The sequence below is a fragment of the Calonectris borealis genome, chromosome 6 (genome assembly GCF_964195595.1).
Source record: "Calonectris borealis chromosome 6, bCalBor7.hap1.2, whole genome shotgun sequence".
Taxonomy (NCBI): Eukaryota; Metazoa; Chordata; class Aves; order Procellariiformes; family Procellariidae; genus Calonectris; species Calonectris borealis.
In genome coordinates, this window is record NC_134317.1 from 244,476 (window position 1) to 263,760 (window position 19,285).

At 40.4% G+C, this 19,285-nt stretch overlaps 2 protein-coding genes across 36 annotated transcripts in view; both read left to right on the forward strand.

Moving 5' to 3' along the window:
* BAZ2B (bromodomain adjacent to zinc finger domain 2B) overlaps window positions 1-2,020 on the forward strand; it is a 162,485-nt gene extending 160,465 nt beyond the window's left edge. For 27 of the 29 annotated variants that reach the window (XM_075152564.1, XM_075152579.1, XM_075152569.1 and 24 more), the window contains one exon: window positions 548-2,020. In XM_075152564.1, coding sequence (XP_075008665.1) covers window positions 548-701 — 154 coding nt within the window. In that variant the 3' untranslated portion in view covers window positions 702-2,020. The remainder of the gene's footprint in view (window positions 1-547) is intronic. The other 2 variants (XR_012674018.1, XR_012674019.1) reach the window with 1 other exon arrangement.
* Window positions 2,021-5,338: 3,318 nt separating this feature from the next.
* The window catches only part of WDSUB1 (WD repeat, sterile alpha motif and U-box domain containing 1), a 31,849-nt gene continuing 17,902 nt past the window's right edge, over window positions 5,339-19,285 (forward strand). Inside the window, exons 1-7 of one of the 7 annotated variants that reach the window (XM_075152597.1) lie at window positions 5,339-5,425; window positions 6,049-6,171; window positions 10,608-11,029; window positions 14,295-14,479; window positions 17,146-17,238; window positions 18,049-18,142; window positions 18,946-18,979. In XM_075152597.1, the coding sequence (XP_075008698.1) occupies window positions 10,632-11,029; window positions 14,295-14,479; window positions 17,146-17,238; window positions 18,049-18,142; window positions 18,946-18,979 (804 nt within the window). In that variant the 5' untranslated portion in view covers window positions 5,339-5,425; window positions 6,049-6,171; window positions 10,608-10,631. The other 6 variants (XM_075152599.1, XM_075152595.1, XM_075152596.1 and 3 more) reach the window with 6 other exon arrangements.

A 19,285-nucleotide genomic window follows, 5' to 3' on the forward strand; every position in this document is an offset into this window, starting at 1 on the left:
GTCTTTTTAATAATTTCTGTGAATATTGGACCACTATTTGGGCCATGTATGTTCAGGATAATAATAACAAAGGCAATGTTACAGGGTTGATCTGGGCAGCCCTTTTTTGTATCTGATTGTTCTTCTTTTAGGCAAATGCAGCTGTACTCAACACTTACCTTAAAGGACTTGAGCCCAAGAATAGATGAATAAATGGAAAATAGCCATAGCATTTTAACTAGAAAGCTATTGAAGGGAAGGGGGAAGTTAATTTTAAAAAGTTTGTTTTTCAGTACAGGCTTGAAATTCTACCTTACAGAGTTTTTGAGGAAAATAACAAATAAAATGACGAGAGACTATTTCCTTCCACTGGTGTTCATTTTCTTGTTAATATTTAAATTAGAATTAAAAAATTAAAAGTATAATTAACCTGTAGAGCATTCATTAAATATTCTGTGGCTGATTGTAAATTCATTGATGTTAAGGTAGTTCTTTCTCATGTAGTTGAAGTGTTTTTCCCCTTTGATTCTCCGTGTTCCCAAAATCATTCACCTTTTTCTTCTTTCAGGTACCCTAATCTTGAAGCATTTTCGCTAGATGTCAGGCTTGTTTTTGACAACTGTGAAACCTTTAATGAAGATGATTCTGACATAGGCAGGGCTGGCCACAACATGAGGAAGTATTTTGAAAAAAAATGGACAGAGATTTTCAAAGTGAGCTGAAGTTACCAGAACTCTTTTTCTTTTTTTTTCTTCTTTTTTTTCATTAAATGAGGACTGATAAGACCAGCAATGTGAACTGTATTTACATGAAAGTGCAAGGCACATGCGTAACTAATGACTGTTTTTTTCCTTTAAAATATCACATAGTTGTGATACTAGTTCTAAAGGCTTCACTCCTACAGCAACCATGGCCCCTTGGTTATTGGTTTGTGTGTTTTAACAAACTAATTTAGGTAGAACAGGGAAGCACACCCAAAGAATTTCAAAGAAAGGGGTGTTATAGTGCAATAGCAATTTTAAAATATATCAAAACGCACTGAATATTCAACCACCAGAGCTCTACTCGGGGAAATGGTTCTCTTTTCCCTTTCAATAAATATCTATTTTTCATTTTTTTACTTTGTAGTTTATTTTTTAGTGAATGTATTTAATTTTATGAATTATTTATGATTATACAGCATTCAGAATCTTCGTTTTCTGTGAAAAGGAAGAATTAGAAAATTGCTTTAAATCTTGAAAATACAACAAGGAATGTTTTAAAATATAAAACAAAGCCAAGTAAAACTGTTTACACTGATGTGCTGTAAAAGCACTAAAAATTAAACTTTACTGTAGAGTTACAAGTACATTTATATATATGTTGCTGCATCACTTGTGTAGTTAAATTGTATTTCAAGACAGTGAAGAAAAATTGAGACATGTATATACTGTTCATTATTGTTTATATTAAGTCTTGTTTTAAATATGTATGATGTGTACATATTGTTTGCAGACATTATTGTTTATGCCTTAGGAGGATGGTAGCATTTTATTTTAGTCTTAAGGTAATTATAGCTATATGGCTTGTACAGTAATTATCCTCTACCAACACTGTGGAGTCTCCTTAATCTTGGTAGTGCCTGCCTTTAAAACAGGGTGTAGGGGATATTAGTTTTCCATTTTTCTATTTTGTTATATAATTTCAAGCCACCACGGCCTCAAATTCAAGTATAATCATTTGTATCCATGTGGAATAAAATTGTGACAATTTCCTACGCACACAGTATTTTTTCATAGAAACATTTCCCTCCATTTGCCTTGCCACAGAAATAACAAAAAAGACATTTGTAACCACTGTGTTTTATCTACTGTGTGTTGTGGTGGCCTGTTGGGGCAGATAGATCAGAATTTTTTTTGTACTAATGTAAGAGTACTTGAAGTTTTATTTAAAAGAAATGTTGTGGAAAGGTAGCATTCTTTTTCTTTTCCTTTTTTAGGAGTGTTATTTTTCACTAGTATGTGTGGCACGGATACAATAAAAGACTGTTTTGCAAACCAGATTTTCTTGGCGATTTTAATATTTCAGATCCTGTGTATACAGGAATTTTTTTAATATCATCTTGGGAGTCTTGCATTTAACATTCAGTTCTTATTATGATGCATCTAATTCTCCTGGCTTTTTAATGGTAATTCAAAAAGAAGCAGTTGCCAAGCAGTCAGAGTGCAGTTCAACCACCTACTTGAATGGGTGTAAATAACATCAGGTGTAACGGTTGGGCTGCCGAATATTTGACCTGTTTCTGCCAGTCCTGTTTACTGTTGTTATAGTGTGAATGCACATGATAATGTAAATGCATGCCACATACAGTGTTTCTTAAAACCACTGTCCATGCAAGGTTTTGTCCGTTTTTTAGTCTGTAGACGGTCGTGAGTCATAATCCTTGCTCTGACTGAAGAAAATAGAGGAATTACAAATGAATAGTGTGGAACCCCAATACCTATAGCTCCCCTCACCAAGTAATGTTCTGGGGGTTTTTTGGGGAGGAGGTGGTGTTTTTTGCTTTTAAACTAGGCCTGCCATGTTTGAGTCTTAGAGCCTTCTTTTATATACTCCCTTAACATTATAAAAATTTTTGTTTCTGTTGCCCTCCCCAGAAGGTCTTGTTCAATAATATTTTTCTTTTCTAAAGCCCTGTTAGAACAATTTGAGTTACGTAGAAGAAAAATTTCACATTTGGGTGTCAGGCAGTCTTGCATTCTAACGTTAGCTCCACCACTGACTGCTTCACGCCTTTCCTTTTCATCACCTATCTGAAGACTTCAATAAAAAGGTTTGCTGGCGTGTTCCAGAGATGTGAAGATTGATCAGTGTTTTGAACGTATGATGGTAGGCTTGTCAGAGTGTTATAAGTATGCTTAGATTATTGGGAAAACTATTTCTTTGATGCAAAACAATTGCGTGTTTTCTTAGATTCTGTACTGGTTAATGCTTTATCTGCTATACTAGATCTAATATTAGTTTTCTGAAAAGTCAGAACAACATTACCAGCTACGCTACATACGTAGTTGCATTTTTTCAGCTTGTATCCTCATTCAGCTGAGCAGCTGGGAAAGTTAACAGCCTCTATAGCTATGACAGTGAGACAAGCATCACCTCTCTTAACTCGACATCACCAGTGTATTGCTTTGCTCACTAGCAGCCAGTGTCTTCACTACTCTTTCAGTAAAATTAAATTTACAGGACTTATTGTATTTGAATGGCAAGCTTGAATCATATACATGCCATCATATGTCTCCATAGAAAAGAGCAGGGATTTAACCACTAGAAAAATGTGCTTAACTTTTCTTCTTTGCTAACTTTGTCTCCTGTTGATGTTTGTCTGTCTGTTTTCTTATAGGAAAAGTTTTCCAGTGTGCTCTCATCCTTTCTGAACGAAGTATGCTGGTCTTAGTTTAGAGAATTTCTTGACAAGCTTTCAAACTCTTTATTTTAAAGTACCGTCAATGGTGCTCAATGAAGAGTGTTCTGGTTGTGAGTGTGGGTTCTCTTTTGTCGCTTGGCATCTCTGAAAAAAATTGGATGATATAAAAGCAGCTGAAAATCAGACGTTGTAGTTGTCTCGGAGAAAATACATCTCTTTAAAAAGAGGTCTAAAGCTTTTTCTTTAATCTTTTTACATGATTTCTGTAGTTTCCTAATGACAGTTGGAAGGGTAGAGGTGCTTTGTTAACTGCGAATGGGCACAGACATCTGAGGAACAGTCATTTTATATAATATGCTGAACAGGTGGCCTAGGTTTATTAAAGTTGTATCATTCCTAGATGTCTTAGATTTACCAAAACGTGCCTGCAAACCGAGGGCTAAAGACTGAAATCAGGAACACCACAATGGTGCTATTTGATTATGTAACTCTTCTTGAATTGCCTTGAGCTTAGAACTTCCAAGTTAACCAGAAATTTTTATAGCTGGTATGAACATTCAGAAAAATGAATGTGTTATCTTTTATTACACAAAATTATCTTGCTTGTATTGTCCAAACTAACCATCATTACTAGAACTGATAGTAGCTAAATTTCTGGGCACGTTACTGATTCACAGTGTCTTATTTAGCAAACAATTTCAAGTTTCCCGTCTGTAAAATATTATGGAACAGTCTTTAAGTGTATTGGTGTGGTATTCACAATCCACACAATTGAAGTGTGCGATATTCACAATCGACTGTCTACCCTCCTCTTCAGTAAGGAAGTCTCTAACAATTGATACAAAGTTCTTGGAAGGCCATGAGGTGTTTTACTTAGTAATGTATAATCTTGCAGATTGCTAAATCAATGCAGCACGTATGAAGTAGACTGAATATTAGCCATCACCTGGGATTCACAATAATTAACGGGCAGTCATCAGCCAGTGAATCAAGTAGCGTGCAATCAGGTAACACATACTATAAAAGAGAATGCAAGATCATACAGATTCAAACATGGAAGGTAGACCGTTTACATAAAAGGGAATGTTTCCTGGGCAAAGAGTGACTCCAGGAAAGTGACTTAGTTTTCCTCAAAAAATCTAGTTGTCATGATAAATCATTTATTTTGCATGAGTTGCTAAGCACGTATCCGGATGGGAAAACGGCAATGATGTAGATTTCCTGATAGATGATGGGGTTGGGAGAGTTGTACTTGTTTGAAACCCCTTTAATTAAGCTGTTAATAGCAGGTAACTTCACACGTTCACTTGCACTCTCACTCATCGTTCTCTGGTTGGAGCAACAGCCCTAGCCTTCTACTCTGAAGCAGAGGGCACCCGGGTGCCCCGGTGGCAGCCGGGGCGGGGCAGGGAGAGGCAGGCAGCTGGGGACGCAGTCCGCAGCCTCGGCAAGTGCAGCCACCGCTCCCTCGGGCGTGCGGCGCGTTGGAGCGTGCGGCCCCGTGGTGACCGGCACTGTCCGGAGCGGATCGGCTCTGAAGATGGAGCAGCATGCCGGAGCTCGTCTGCCCCGAGGTGATTTCACAGCTGCCGTCCCGCACCCCGTTTCCCTCCTCTCAGCCTGCTGCCCTCCTCAAAGTGCCGCCATCCCCTTTCAGCCCGCCTCCCACGGAAGGGGCCTGTGTCACGCAGTGGCACAACGCTCCTGAGCAGACAAGCGAGCGCGGGTGCTGGACGCACCCTGTGGAAAGGGTTTGGGCAAGAGCTGTGGGCGCAGTGGGGAAAAAGCAACACCCACGCCGACGTTGCTTCCCGGAGGGGAATGACGGAGGCAGCCCGGAGTCCGTTACCGCAGCAACTCCTTCTTCCCCCTTCGGCCTTCGCGCCGTGGTGCAGCCCAGAGCAGGGGAAGCCAGCGCAGGCTGCACCACGCTGAGAAGGCGGGGGGGGGGCTGGGGAGAGGTCGGCGCGTGCGCAGCGCGGCTGGCCGGTGTGGCGGGGGCCGCGCGGCCGCGGAGCTCGGTGGCGGGACAGTCCGCAAAGGGTCCTGCGAGGGCGGCGCGCGGTGGGGCGGGGCGCGAAGGAGGGCTCGCAGTGCCCCGCTGGGCTGGGGGGGCAGGCGGCGGCGGCGGCGGGGTCCGTTTCCAGGCGTGTCCGTGGCGCTGCCGTGCCCGGGAGCGGCGGTTCGGGAGGCGGCGAGCCGGTGTCCCCGCGGCCGGGCGCTCCGCGCCGGTCCCCTCAACGCCGGGCGGGCGGGCGTGACTTCTCGCTGCCGTGGCGGAAGGGCTGCGGTGGCCTTCGGCGCCGCCCCGGGCAGCTGAGGCGGGGCCCTTCCCGAGTGTTCACCTGGAACCCGCCATTAGAGTTGGGGGTGAGATACCGGCCGGCCCCTTGGGCCGTTTCCCTGACTGCGCCTGCGGGGCAGGGACCTTAGGTGGTGGTAGACGGTAGGCGCTGGTAAGAGGAAAGGCGTTGTCAGAAATGCCTAGAATTGCTGTAGCTTTTTCTGTGAGCAGCTGCTGGTGGCTTACAGGTTAGGAGGAGGTTGTAATTGCTAGAGAAGGTAACGCTATAGTGCTAAACATCTCTCTGGTGACAAGTGCGCCAGGTTCTCGTTGCTCCCTTAGCTAGTTTAAACTATTGATCCCCGGAACCTCTCATTCCTAGGTTTGCTTTTCTGCAGTGAGCTCCTCAAAATCTCATAACAAGAAGATTAAGGTCCCTTTTTCAGCCTCATCTTTCCAGATGTCAAGCTTTGTCTGACTCTTCAGTTTCTCATAGTTGAAGGAGGTACGTTGATTTTCTCTCCACAGGTAAGAGATGTTGTTGATGCTGCTTAATCTGTTTAATGGTTTTAAAGAGAATAGTAATAAAACTGGGAGAATCCTGAAGCTAAAATAGAAAGTATTCAAGGATCTGATCTTTAACTAAATTGCCATGCCATACGCTGCCTGAAGGGAACAGGTATTTTGTCCTTGTATATACCTTTGTGTCTGTATGTACATACGTGTGTGTATGCATACATTTATACATACACATTTATGCATATACATATTTATATGTCTACCTATATATGAACATGTATGTGTATATATATTTATACGTAAAAACAAATTGTTTGTGTATATATATAAAAACACATCTGCTTGCGGTTGCCTCTTAGTTCTGAAATTATTGTTCAGAATGAAGCACTTAAATAATAGTCTGCTGGTTTAGATAAGTTAACTCGATATAAATAGCATCGCTGCTTTTCTTCAGCATAAACAACTTCTAAGAGTTGTAGGCACTTCCTTTTGGCTCTGTGCTTCCTTATTCTCAGGAAGCTTGACTGTGATCTGCAGCATGGGGAGGAAGTGGGTGGAATGTACCTTTTAGGGGCTTTCCCGGACATCAGCAGTGTAAATCGCTTGTCTGATGCTGAGATCTAAACTGGTCCAGCAGTCTTAAGTACTGGGAAAACGTGCATGGAGTTCATCTTTTCTTTTCTTGTTTTTTGTAGCAGCAAATGCAATTTCTGGAGAGGTTCAAATTCTGATCACCCTCTTAATATTCGCATTTTGACTTTGACTTAAATGTGTTACTCAGTATGCGATGTTTGATTTACATGAACATCGGGTCAAATCTCTGATTGACAACACAAGCCTGTTGTGGGTATTACTCTGATGTTTTGCCATCACTAATGTTGCTGCCTAACTGTGAAAGGTAGCAGAAGTTTGAATTTGAATAAGGTATTCAGGCCTGGAAACAAAAATTTATCTTGGACTCTGGTCATGAAATCTTAGTGCTCATCTGTGTTAGTCCTGCAGATATGAATTTATTGTTTAATCTGGTTTTATTCTGAAGAACATATATAATTGTCTACTCAATTGTAGTATAACAAGTGCTCTAAATGCTGTATTTTTAAAAGGAGTGTATCAGCTGTTGAATCTGCAAACTGCAAGGTATAATTCATTGGAACGTATTTCAGCAAGCTCCAGATTAGAATAGTTTCCAGGAATCTTTTTGATAGTGCTTCCTGATTAATTTTTTGGGATCAATGATGATGTGCAAACGTTCTTTTTTGGAGTTGTAAGTGGGAAGAGAAAGAATGCTGGTTATAGTTGCTGAAAGTGTTCATGTAAAAATGTAAGATTATTTTTGTCTGTACCGTACTAATTGTTTTCTGTTAGAGTGAAGGATAGTTGAGGACATGTCTCATAATAATGAATTAAGGAGAATAAAGAGTGAACAGTATCTTTGACTGTTTGCTTCTGTAGGACTCTCATAATGTTTACATTTTACTATAAAACATTCTGGACAGGCACCCTTGATTCTGTGCTCAGTTATTCTATTTTTGTTATCTCCACTTGCTTCTTTTTAGGTAACTTTCTAAGTTTGTTAGTACAAGACTTACCTTTTTTCTGTATTACATTCAAAACAATGGGGCCTCATCCTGGTTGCATCCTCTTTGCACTGTAGTACACAAATGCTAAAGAATACAGAAAACAAAAATGACAGAGCTTCTTGGCAGTACAAGGAGAGCACTGTGCTCACACCTAACTGAAATTTTCTCCAGCTGTCAGTTCATGTTTTCTGTCATAATGTTTTTAGTCTTTGTAAGTCTTCTGCAGTACTCTGACCAGCTCTGTTCCCGCCTGCCTCCTGCTTGATAGTTTAGTCCCATCTCTGTATGTGTCTCTCTCCTGCTGCTCTCTGTATCTCTCTGGATCCTTGCTTCTCCCTGTGCCTAAAAATTAATATTGCTTATTTCCTCTTTGACTCGTTACCACCAAGAAGAAAGAGAAGGGGTGGAGGGGTGGGGAGGGCCAGAGTGACAGTCTCGTCAAGTTCTAGCACAGCAGCTGTGGCTCCGTCCCTGTTCCCTAGACCAGCCCTCTGACTTCCAGTGAGGCTCTCCTGCTCTGGACCCTTGCACCGAGTACTCCAAAGCCTGCCTTTTGCATTGGTTGCTGTATAAGCAGCAGCACAGCATTGCTGAGAGAGCATGTAAATGTTCTCTTTAATATTTAGAGATTGCAGGGGTGAGGAAATAAATTACCTTTTCCTCCCTCTGACGGAGGTCCCACACTTAGTCAGGTCTCTCCAGGAAGAAAAAGTATAACCTGGCCTGTGGCGATACAGATAACTTCATTTCACAAGAGTAGGGAAGATGGAAGCTTGTCCAGGAAGATGCAGCGGCTGTCACGTCCCCAGACCATACCTCAAGCTAGCTTTCATTCTTTGCTCTTGCTTGCTTCCTATAGTTCAAAATAGCTCTTAGTCTTTGGAAGCAAAGACTTAAGTGGAATTTTCTGTCATTTGTATTTCAGTCCTAGCATACATTTGTGGCCTGCTCCCAGCTAGAGATTTGGCAATCAGTTTTGTTCCTGGGCGCAGGTTTATAGGTATGATGAGACATGTTTCTGCTAATTCCACACTTTCACAAAAAAGTTTGTTGATGTGGATGGCTTGAAAACAGAGACATGACACTTTCAGTTAAAGAGAGGATGGTTTGGAAGCAAATACAAAGACACCTTGTAACTTTCATCCTAGATAGGTAGGAAAACTTACCAGGCTTTTTTCATTTACATCATATTGCTATAATATTCTAGTAATTGGTATACTACTAATTATTGGTATACTAAGGTAGTGGCCTTCTACGATGGAGTAACTGCATCAGTGGACAAGGGAAGAACTACTTATGTGATGTACCTGGACTTCTGTAAGGCCTTTAACGCGGTCCCACACAACAACCTTGTCTCTAAATTAGAGATGGGTTTGATGGGTGGACTGTTGGAAGGATGAGGAGTCGGCTGGCTGGCCGTGTCCCAAGAGTTGCAGTCAATGGCTCAATGTCCAAATGGAAACCAGTAACAAGTGGTTTCCCTCAAGGGTCCACACTTCGACCAGTACTATTTAATGTCTTCATCAGAGACATAGGCAGTGGCACTGAGTACACCCTCAGCAAGTCTGCAGATGACACCAAGTTGAGTGGTGCAGTTGATTTGTTCGAGGGAAGGGGTGCCATCCAGAGGGACCTTGACAGGCTTGAAGAGTGGGCCAACTCATGAAGTTCAAAAAGGGCAAGTGCAAGGTCCTGCACCTGGGTCTGGGAGATCCCCGGTATCAGTACAGAATGGGGGATGAATGGATTGAGATGAGCCCTGCGAAGAAGCCCGTGGGAATACTGGTGGATGAAAAATTAGGTATGAGCCGGCAGTGCGTGCTTGCAGCCCAGAAATCCAGGCGTATTCTGGGCTGCATCAAAAGCAGCGTGGCCAGCAGGTCAAGGGAGGTGACTCTCCCCCTCTACTCAGTTCTCGTCAGACCCCACGTGGAGCACTGCGTCCCGCTCTGGGGTCCCCAGTACAAGACAGGCATGGACCTGTGAAGAGTGGGTCCAGAGGAGGGCCACCACAGCGATCAGGGGGCTGGAACAGCTCTCCTATGAAGAAGGCTCTCCTATGGAGAGCTTTGCGTTGTTTCAGCCCGGAGAAGAGAAGGCTCTGGGGAGACCCGGTGGCGGCCTTTCAATATATAAAGGGGGATCATGAGAAAGACGGAGAGAGACTTTTTACCAGGGCCTGTAGTGACGAGACAAGGGGCAGTGGTTTTAAACTGAAAGAGGGTAGGTTTAGATTGAGTGTGAGGAAGAAACTCTTTACTATGGGGGTGGTGAGACACTGGAACAGGGAAAATGTGGATGCCCCATCCCTGGAAGTGTTGGATGGGGCTTTGAGCAACTTGATATAATGGAAGATGTCCACCCATGGCAGGGGGCTTGGACTAGATGACCCAAACCATTCTATGATTCTGTATTCCTGGTGCAACACTAATTAATGCTTTGACTGACTTCTGCAGTGCCCATTTACTCCATTGTGTCTAGCGTAGATGCAAATCATAACAAATTTGAGCTGCAAACTTCTTAGCATAAATTAAATAACTAGAATAACTTGTTTTGCCACTGCTCTAAGACCAAGTAGCTACTATGTAATCTTGCATGTTGTGCTGCAAAATTGCAAGTTGACATTGAAAGTTTAGATATGTTAATTCTAACCAAGTTATAAACCCCTCATCTCCTTGCTGTGATTAATCTCTGGTTTAAGTTGAAGATAAAACCATGCTTAGATGAAAAATCTGCCTCTGCAAATGAATTTTTTTTTCCCCTGGAGAATGTGTCTTGTTAAGATAGTATGTTTCATTTATGAAATAGGAGAGATAAGTCTAACTGTTAAACTTTTTTTCAGATATTTTTGTTGAAAGTAGATAAAATGGCGACATTAATTCACACTTTAGCAGATCATAGTGATGATGTCAACTACTGTGCCTTCTCATCGTCGTGCTTGGCTACTTGTTCCTTGGACAAAACAATTCGCGTTTATTCTTTAAACAACTTCACTGAGCTTCCGTACTCGCCTTTAAAAGGTCATACATATGCTGTCCACTGCTGCTGCTTCTCTCCATCGGGACACCTTTTAGCTTCATGTTCCACAGACGGCACCACCGTGGTTTGGGACACTCGGGATGGTCGGATGCTGGCAGTGCTAGAGCAGCCCAGCGGCAGTCCTGTTAGAGTCTGCCGGTTTTCTCCTGAGTCCACGTACCTGGTGTCAGGGGCCGCGGATGGGAGCGCAGTTCTTTGGAACATGCAGTCATTGAAACTGTACAGGTAAGTGCCAAATATTTTTTGACAGCCTTGTTTACAGTGACAAGAATATAATTTAAGTAGCATGCTGTACTGTGTATAAGACTTGTAGACTTACACCACTGATGAATATAACGAAGAAACAGGAATAGGATTTAGAAGACCAAAAGATTATCAATAGGAGAGTGAGAAGTGCTGAGTCTTTTTTTTTTTTTTAAGTTAAACAATGCAAACTCAAGAAGCTTTAACTTTTACTAAGTTACCTTTCATCTAAATGAAAGGGTTTTTTTAAGTTCATGGAAGTGTTTTTGTTGATTTAACATGAAATCAGGATGCATTTCATACTGCATGCATCTGGTTTCTAAACAGTGGGTGAACAAACTATGATACATAATATACAGTTAGTGGAGCCTGACTGTGCTGTGTGCCTTATATTGCATTATACATAGGGGTTTTAATTAAGTGTTTAATTACAAGGCTATTTGGAGTCCAGGAAGGTTTTAGAAGCTTGATAGTAATCCAGCAATCGAAGAGTTTGGAAACTATTGACGTATCCTGAAACCATACAGTTTAAGACATAACGGTGACAGAAAGGAATATTGGAGCTGAGTGAGTTAAGTATGACAGTCAGCATTTCACATGGGTTTCAAATAAACATTTGGAACAAAGCAGATGAGCATTTTTAGTGATGTTGCACAGTTAAAGGCATGAACCTTAGGGTGATCTTCAGAGTCCTCCTCTACATCTCTGTATTGCAGTAAAGTCTTCAGGCCAGTTGTAATCTGTACTTAGGCAAGACATTATTTAGGTTTTAGAGCAGCAATTATACATCTCTCTAAAGTTAGGAAAGAAGTTAAGAATTTGAGAGAATTGATGAGATGTTTCACTCAGGATGAGGGAGCAGCCATTTCTTGAAAGCCAAACTTGTTTGGTTTTAGTCATCCCCTGTCAAGCATGTTACTGCTTTTGTGGCCTCTCTACCTTTGCCTTCCACAGCAGTATTTACATGGGAACTGCAACATTTTTCAAAATGATTGATTACAGTTGTCTGAAATCATGTAAATCTGGAAACCTGTCCATAAACAGAATTCGAATAGATTTTTGCCACCTTGTTGTTTGTAATGCATACAGAAACACCAAAATGGTTGTTTTGCTTTCAGGGAACAGAGAGGTATTGATTATGTATTGTTTCTTAGTTTTATCTTTAAGAAAAATTGGCAATTTCAATCGTTAGGGTTTATCTATTTTGAGGTATTACTAGTGAAGAGGTTCTTTTTTTAGTTCAGAGTACTTGTTACTGACAGGGAAAAAACCCCAGAAATATTAAGAAGTCATTTCTTACAACTGTATGCTATTAATATATGCAGTAATGCATGTTTTAGACCTACGTCCTTAATTTCCTCCTAGTTGAATGGTGGATGTATAATGACGGTGTAGAAACTATATTGTTGTTTGAATTATTCTACTTTGGTGTTTCCATTGTAAAGAAAAAAGAAAAAACTTGAACATTCCAATCCTGTCCCCTTCACTCCACTTTTAAAAGTTCATTTCGAAGTATTAACATGCCAACAGTAGTCAGCTTAACTTCAATTATATATATTTTGGGATGTGTGTGTGTATATATTTTCAGCTGATGAATTTTTTTTATTATTATTGTCATTTGTAATTGCAGATAGAAAAGTGCATCCGTCCCGTTTTCTTAAAGCCGAGATCAATATTACTTAGAAATTATCAAGGTACTTAAATATTATGTCAGAGGATTTCATTAACCATCTAATGTCAGTCTGTGGTCCTCTGTTTCTTTTGCAACAGTTGATTGTGTTGATGCTAAAAGAGAGAACACCTTTTACCACGCTATTATGTCACTTGACTAACTATACGGATGATAATTACAACAAAGGTTCCAGTTACTCCTTATCAGCTCAACTGTTGTAATTGACTGTCTGTTCAAATTGTGAAGCAAGATGGCTATTTAAATAATCTCTATGATGGATGTGAACAAGCAATGGATGTTGAAAGCAAGTTAATTCATGTGTATTTCTTGAAGTGTTCTCTATTTCCTGTTTCAGTAGTTACGATACCGATATCTGGCCTGAAAGTCTTAAATGCATACTCTGAACATGTATAGTACTATTTATTTTACTGTTACGTTTTCAGAGCAGAATCTGCAGCTTTCTGTGTGAAAGAAGGAAAGTTCTAAAAGCTGCACGAAGGAAAAAGAATTGTACATATAAAAATGGGAAGCACTGTAGTGTATTTGATAGTATTCTTAATGATAGAATTAGGGGAGTCAATGCTTTTTTGAAGGTCCTGGGTCTGATTAGAGACTCTCGGGAAAGTTTATTGACTTGTCTTCTGTGGCCTTAAGTTTGACACCTCTGGCTGTAAATAAAATTTCTATCAGCAAAAGAGAATGAGCAGCTGTTCTACAAAATACAATGTCAGAGTAAATAAGACTGACGTTTCTTGCTGTATGACTGTTGCTTATGGCTGTGATTTTTTTCCTGCACTTAAAGATTCAACTGTGTATGCTGGGCTGGATCTAGTGTCCATTAAAAGGAGTGAGACACTTTCAATTGACTTTAGGTTACTATCAGATAACCTAAAGGATGTTAAGTTGACCCCACTTCCTTCCTGAGGATTGACCACACTTCCATATCTGCTAGGAATTTTCTTTTAAGATCAGTTGTACAAAGTGCTTTGGATGACTTACTTAAAATACAGAAATATTTTTTTTCACCTTGCTTTCTCTTGTGTATGAGTAGGCCAAAATTAACCCTATATCATAAATCACAAAGTATTCTACTCAGCTACAGCTTATCATATGGGTTAGTAGGTGTTCTGTTTTGTCTTTAAAAACAGAACAGAGAAATTGTGGGAGTCTTTTTTTCCCCTCTTTGTGTACGTGTAAATCTGTGTTATGATAGCTGTGTATTTAACTTTGACTTTTAAAATTTATCCTGCCTTAGAATTTTAACAGTGCATTGTACCTTTCAAATGCTAAGTCCATGCAGATTTGTCTTTAGTTTGAAAATCATTTTATCGCTCAGTTAAAATTATTGCCTTGGGGTGCCATCTCACATTTTTCCTCCTGCAGTCAAAGAGCAGGTCCTGGTTCCTGCAGCTGTGCTTATTTTACATCTCTTTCTGCAGTTGGTGTGAGCTTCTCTCCCTTCTGTTACCAAGTTCCAAAGTGCAAAACTTGGAACAGTTTGGCTTATTGTATCAGATTGCATCTTCAGAACATTACTTATTCTACATTCAAATCCCGTGTACTCTTGCTTTTCAGATCTGGGAACGTTAAGGATGGTTCTTTGGTGGCCTGTGCCTTTTCTCCTAATGGAAATTTCTTTGTCACTGGATCATCGTGTGGTGATTTAACCATTTGGGATGATAAGATGAGATGCCTGTGTAATGAAAAAGCACATGATCTTGGTGTTACCTGCTGTGATATTTCTTCACAGCCAGTTTCTGGTTAGTTACTTGACTTGTTAGGGGAGGACATGGGAAAAAAAAAAGTTATTTTATTTCTCTCTAGCTCTTGTTTTCATATTCTTTTTGCCATCAGTGCTCAAGATACAAATGACATTGGGAAGAGCTGATGTTTTAGAATATTCTGAATATTCTTAAGTAAAAGTTGTAGTCAGGTTGATGACAAGGAATGTACTAGGTCAACAAACAAGGTGATTAGCATGCTTATGATACATTTCAGTAGCTAATTATCCTGTCAGGGTTTTGGAAAATGTTTGGGCAGTGTCTGTAAGTGAAGCCTATCTCCTGGGGCTAACAACAGTGTTAGAAGATGCAGTGCTTGATTACCGTTCCACTTTACTCTTTCATACTTTGGTTCCCCAAGGAGCAGGACTGGATTAAAGCAATGCAGAGAACTGCAAACCTAATAAGCTGAATGCTTGAGCTGTGGGGTGTGAATAGATAGACTGTTTTCCCGCACCTGACTTTCTCAGTTGGAGAAATTTGGGGGAGCAATGAGCCCAGAATCTCACGTGTCCCACTAAGATGTGGTACTGTTCAAATGTCTGTTTTGCTGTTTTAGCTGACCTCACTGTGTAAGTTGCATTTCAATTTTGTCATTATGTGCTTCTTCACAGTTGTGATGGGCAAGAACTTAGTTTTTTCTTTGGAGAATGAAATCTGATATTCTTGTATATATTTGGGTATTGAGAACAAAAACATAAGGCATGCATAGTGTAGGCCTTTCTCAGGACTGCATTGCATGTTATGTTCAGTTTTCATTCATTTCACATTTGTAAGGCTTTCTGTGGAACTAACATAATTAGAACCTAGATTTCTCTATATGCAAAAACATGCATACTGAAAATTGCATATTTAGACTTCCAGCTATCTCAGGGAAAGCTTTGCATTTGTGTGTGCAGGCTTTTAAAATTATTATTGTGGTTTAACCCTGGTGGGCAGCTCAGCCCCACGCAGCCGCTCGCTCACCCTCTCCCAGTGGGATGGGGAGAGAATCGAACAGTTTTCCAAGTGCGAAAACTCATGGGTTAAGATAAAGACAGTTTAATAGAGAAAGCAAAAGCTGCATGTGCAAGCAAAGCTAAAGAAGGAATTCATTCACTGCTTCCCATCGGCAGGCAGGTGTTTAGCCATATCCGGGAAAGCAGGGCTCCGTCATGCATAACAGGGGCTTGGAAAGGCAAATGCCGTAACTCCAAATGTCCTCCCTTCTTTCGACCAGCTCTATATGCTGAGCACGATGCCATATGGTATGGGATACCCCTTTGGCCAGCTGGGGTCAGCTGTCCCAGCCGTGCCCCCTCCCAACTCCTTGTGCACCCCCAGCCTGCTCGCTGGTGGGGTGGGGTGAGGAGCAGAAAAGGCCTTGACTGAGTGTGAGCACTGCTCAGCAGGAACGAAACATCGCAGTGTTATCAGCGCTGTTTCCAGCACAAATCCAAAATACAGCACCATAGGCGCTACTATCCCAGCCAAAACCAGTACAATTATGTCGCAATACAGACTTTTTGTATAATTGTGTGGGAATACTGAAGAGTTGCACGTCTAAGCTTACACAGCTTGTATAGTGGGAAGAAACATTTGCACAAACAAGGAGAACTTCTATTTGAAATATCCCGGTAGAAGTTAATTGCAGTACAGGAAAGTGTCATAGCCGAACAACCAAATACTGGAAACCCTGAAATGTTTATAAGAGTCTGAAAAGCTGAAAGGTTAATTTGTAGAAATTTTTGTCAGGTAAAAGTGTTTAATAAAGAGTTAGAAAATCACATGGTCAACTGCTTTTGATGGAGGTTGGGAAATTGGGCAGAAGCCTCATTGTCGGATTTAGGAAGTAATGCTGTAACTTGTCTTACAACCTTGGAGGTTGTACTTTTGTGCTTTCCAGATTTACTATGGAGACAAAGTGGTCTCCGTAAAGATACGTAGGCTTCTGTTCTCAGAGCGTACATGAGCTGCTCTTTCAAAGGTAGCAAAAATTACAACTGAGCAGCCACTTGCATCTTTCAGTGCTAAACACAGCAATAAGTACTGCTGTCTGTGTACCACCTTGTCTAAGAAGGTGGTACGGAGCAGGAAGAAAGCAGGAGAAGAAGCGAGGAAAAAAGCAGGACAGAAGCAGGAGAAGGCTGAGGAAGCAGGATGTGAGCATATACTTCGGTGCAGAGAATTAGTGACTGACAATACCAAATCAATCGAATATGTGTCCACTGAAAGGTGTAGGGACAGCATTGAATTAATCTGTCAATAGAAAGGGGATTAATCTTTAAATAACACCTCTAGATCTTTCTTGGTAAAAATACTACCCAAAAAACTCCATCGTGAACTAAGAGTTGCACCTGAGGGCAAAGGAACGTGTTGAAGCTGAGACAGATCAGAGTGTAATTTCTGCCGCTCCATTTTCTGTTGAGATTATTGTCTTGGTTTAAAAAAGTATGTTACCAACCCTTCAGCCTTCTGCCAAGATAGAGGGAAATAGGCTAAATGGTTTTAGAACTTCTGCAACTGTTTTTATTAACACTTCTAAAAAGCAGTACTGAGATTAAGGAAATGTACCAAATTCCAGGGTAAGAGTGCTGATGTAGTTTACCGGTATGCTGTTATTTTCAGTGCTTCTGATTCCCATTAATATATTTGAATTTTATCAGGTGGTGAACATGGATTCAGATACTTCCAGATGGCTTCTTGTGGTCAAGATAATCAGATCAAACTCTGGCTTATTTTGTTTGCAGATTTCTTAGGTGTGTATAGTGATGTTTTTTTCATATTCCAATGTCTTAAGTCTTCAGTGACAATTTACATCTAAGATCAAATTTATGCTGTCATGGATTCACAGCCAAACTAACCACAAGTTGAAAGTTTTCTGTTAATTGTTTGGCAGGAGAGCAGCTAAGGCATGCAGCACTTTGTGACATTGGGCCCTGTAAATTTTATTTAGTGATCTATTTATCAATAATTGTAAAAGTAAAGATTTCAAAAAAATTTCCCCCGATTCCCTCAAACTTAATGTTATGATAAACATTTGGTTTTAATTAGCATTTTTATCTTTTTGGTAAGCAGTAACATTTCTACTGTGGCCTTTGAGCAGGTTGATAGGTTGAAACCTCTTAATCTACCAGGCCAGGGAGAGGTTTCCTTTCGTCTTTCAGTACATCTTGGCCCTTGAGCAAGAGCTGGAGAAATGAAAACAGTGTTGGCTCCTGCTAAAACTGCAATGTAGGTGTGTGACTGCTATGTAGAAACTAGGCAGATGGCCAAAAACATCTTCAGTGGGTGTTTTTTTGTAATCTCTTTTATGTAGAAGTCTGTAAGGATGAATATTGCATGTACGGATACACATTTAATTATCTAAAACACTGTTAAACATGCTAAGACTACAAAGTGAGGAAGTCAGAGATGTTAAAATTGTCTGTGTGATCTTTTATCCCCTTTTTTGTAGACAGTATGTCACAGAGTCAGATCTTTGGTGCAGCTTTACGTTTCTAAAAGCAGCTTGTCTTATACCTTGTCAAATATGTCCATATGTAATAATTTACTTTTTGAATTTTTAGGTGTTGAATTAAAATATAAATGCACATTGAATGGACATTCTGCCCCGGTTCTGGCTTGTGCATTTTCTTACGATGGGCAGATGTTAGTTTCAGGGTAAGCAGTATCTTTTATCTGTTTAAATTTCATGCAGATGGCTGTACAGGCTCACGCTTCAGTATTGTAAAACAGCAAGTTCAAAAGAGTTGGAGGTTTCAAAATGTATTTCCAATAATTAAGGAATAGTTCTGTGACCTCCAGAACTACTGAAGTGTCATTCCAGTTGGTCTGTGTCTTGTGGGTGATGGAGTTTGAAATCTAGGATGTTGCAAGCTCTGTTCTCTTGATTATTGTGATGAGATTCATGATTTCTTGGTTTTGAGGCATTTATGCGGCCTTTCATGAAGTATTTTACGTATTGATTGCATTGCACATATATTTTATGTATTGCATTGCACTACTTCCTCTAGCTCGCTTTGCAAATGAAAAGGTTTCAAAAATAAATAGAAGTCCTGAGAGTAGGTCATGGGTAGCCAGATTCTCTGCATCTGCTTTACAGATACTGCTTGCAAAGGCAAAGTAGGTATGGTGCAGACACTGGGGAGCACCGGGAGTGGGGGCCAGTTTGCATAAGCACTGCGCAAATCCTCAACATCAGAAATTCTCATGGAACTGCAGAGTTTTCATATTTAACTACTGTTTTTTACGTCATGCTGGAGGTAGAGCTAATCAGTGTTGTTGTTTTGAGGTGGGCATGGGCAGAGGGGATTTAGATATCTAAGCTTTTTGTGAAGTGGTGTTAAGAAATCTGTTTGCTTTTATTTTGTTTGTGGAAAAGGTTTTTTTCTTCGTCTTATCTAAAAATAGTTTCCTTTTTCCTCTCTGCATCATTTTAATGTCGATGTGTTTTTTTTTTAAAGGTCTGTGGACAAGTGCGTCATAATATATGAAACTGTAAGTATAGCATAGTGCAAGATCATTCATTGGATTGTTGTCTTTAAATATCAGCACTGCTTCTACAGTGTCTTATCAATGAAAAGAAATATTAAAGAATAGGAACTGTATAAACCCAAAATATTTACTGTGCATTTGGGGGCAGGGGGGAGTTTGAGGAAAAATGTGTCTTGAGAATTGATCAGTCTTTCTCACTTTTTATTTACATTTCTTTGAAGGTCTCTTTCTCTACAGTAGAGTATTATTCAATGAATTCCATACTTACATGTTATCTTCATATTGAAATAGAAGGATTTTTTGTTATCC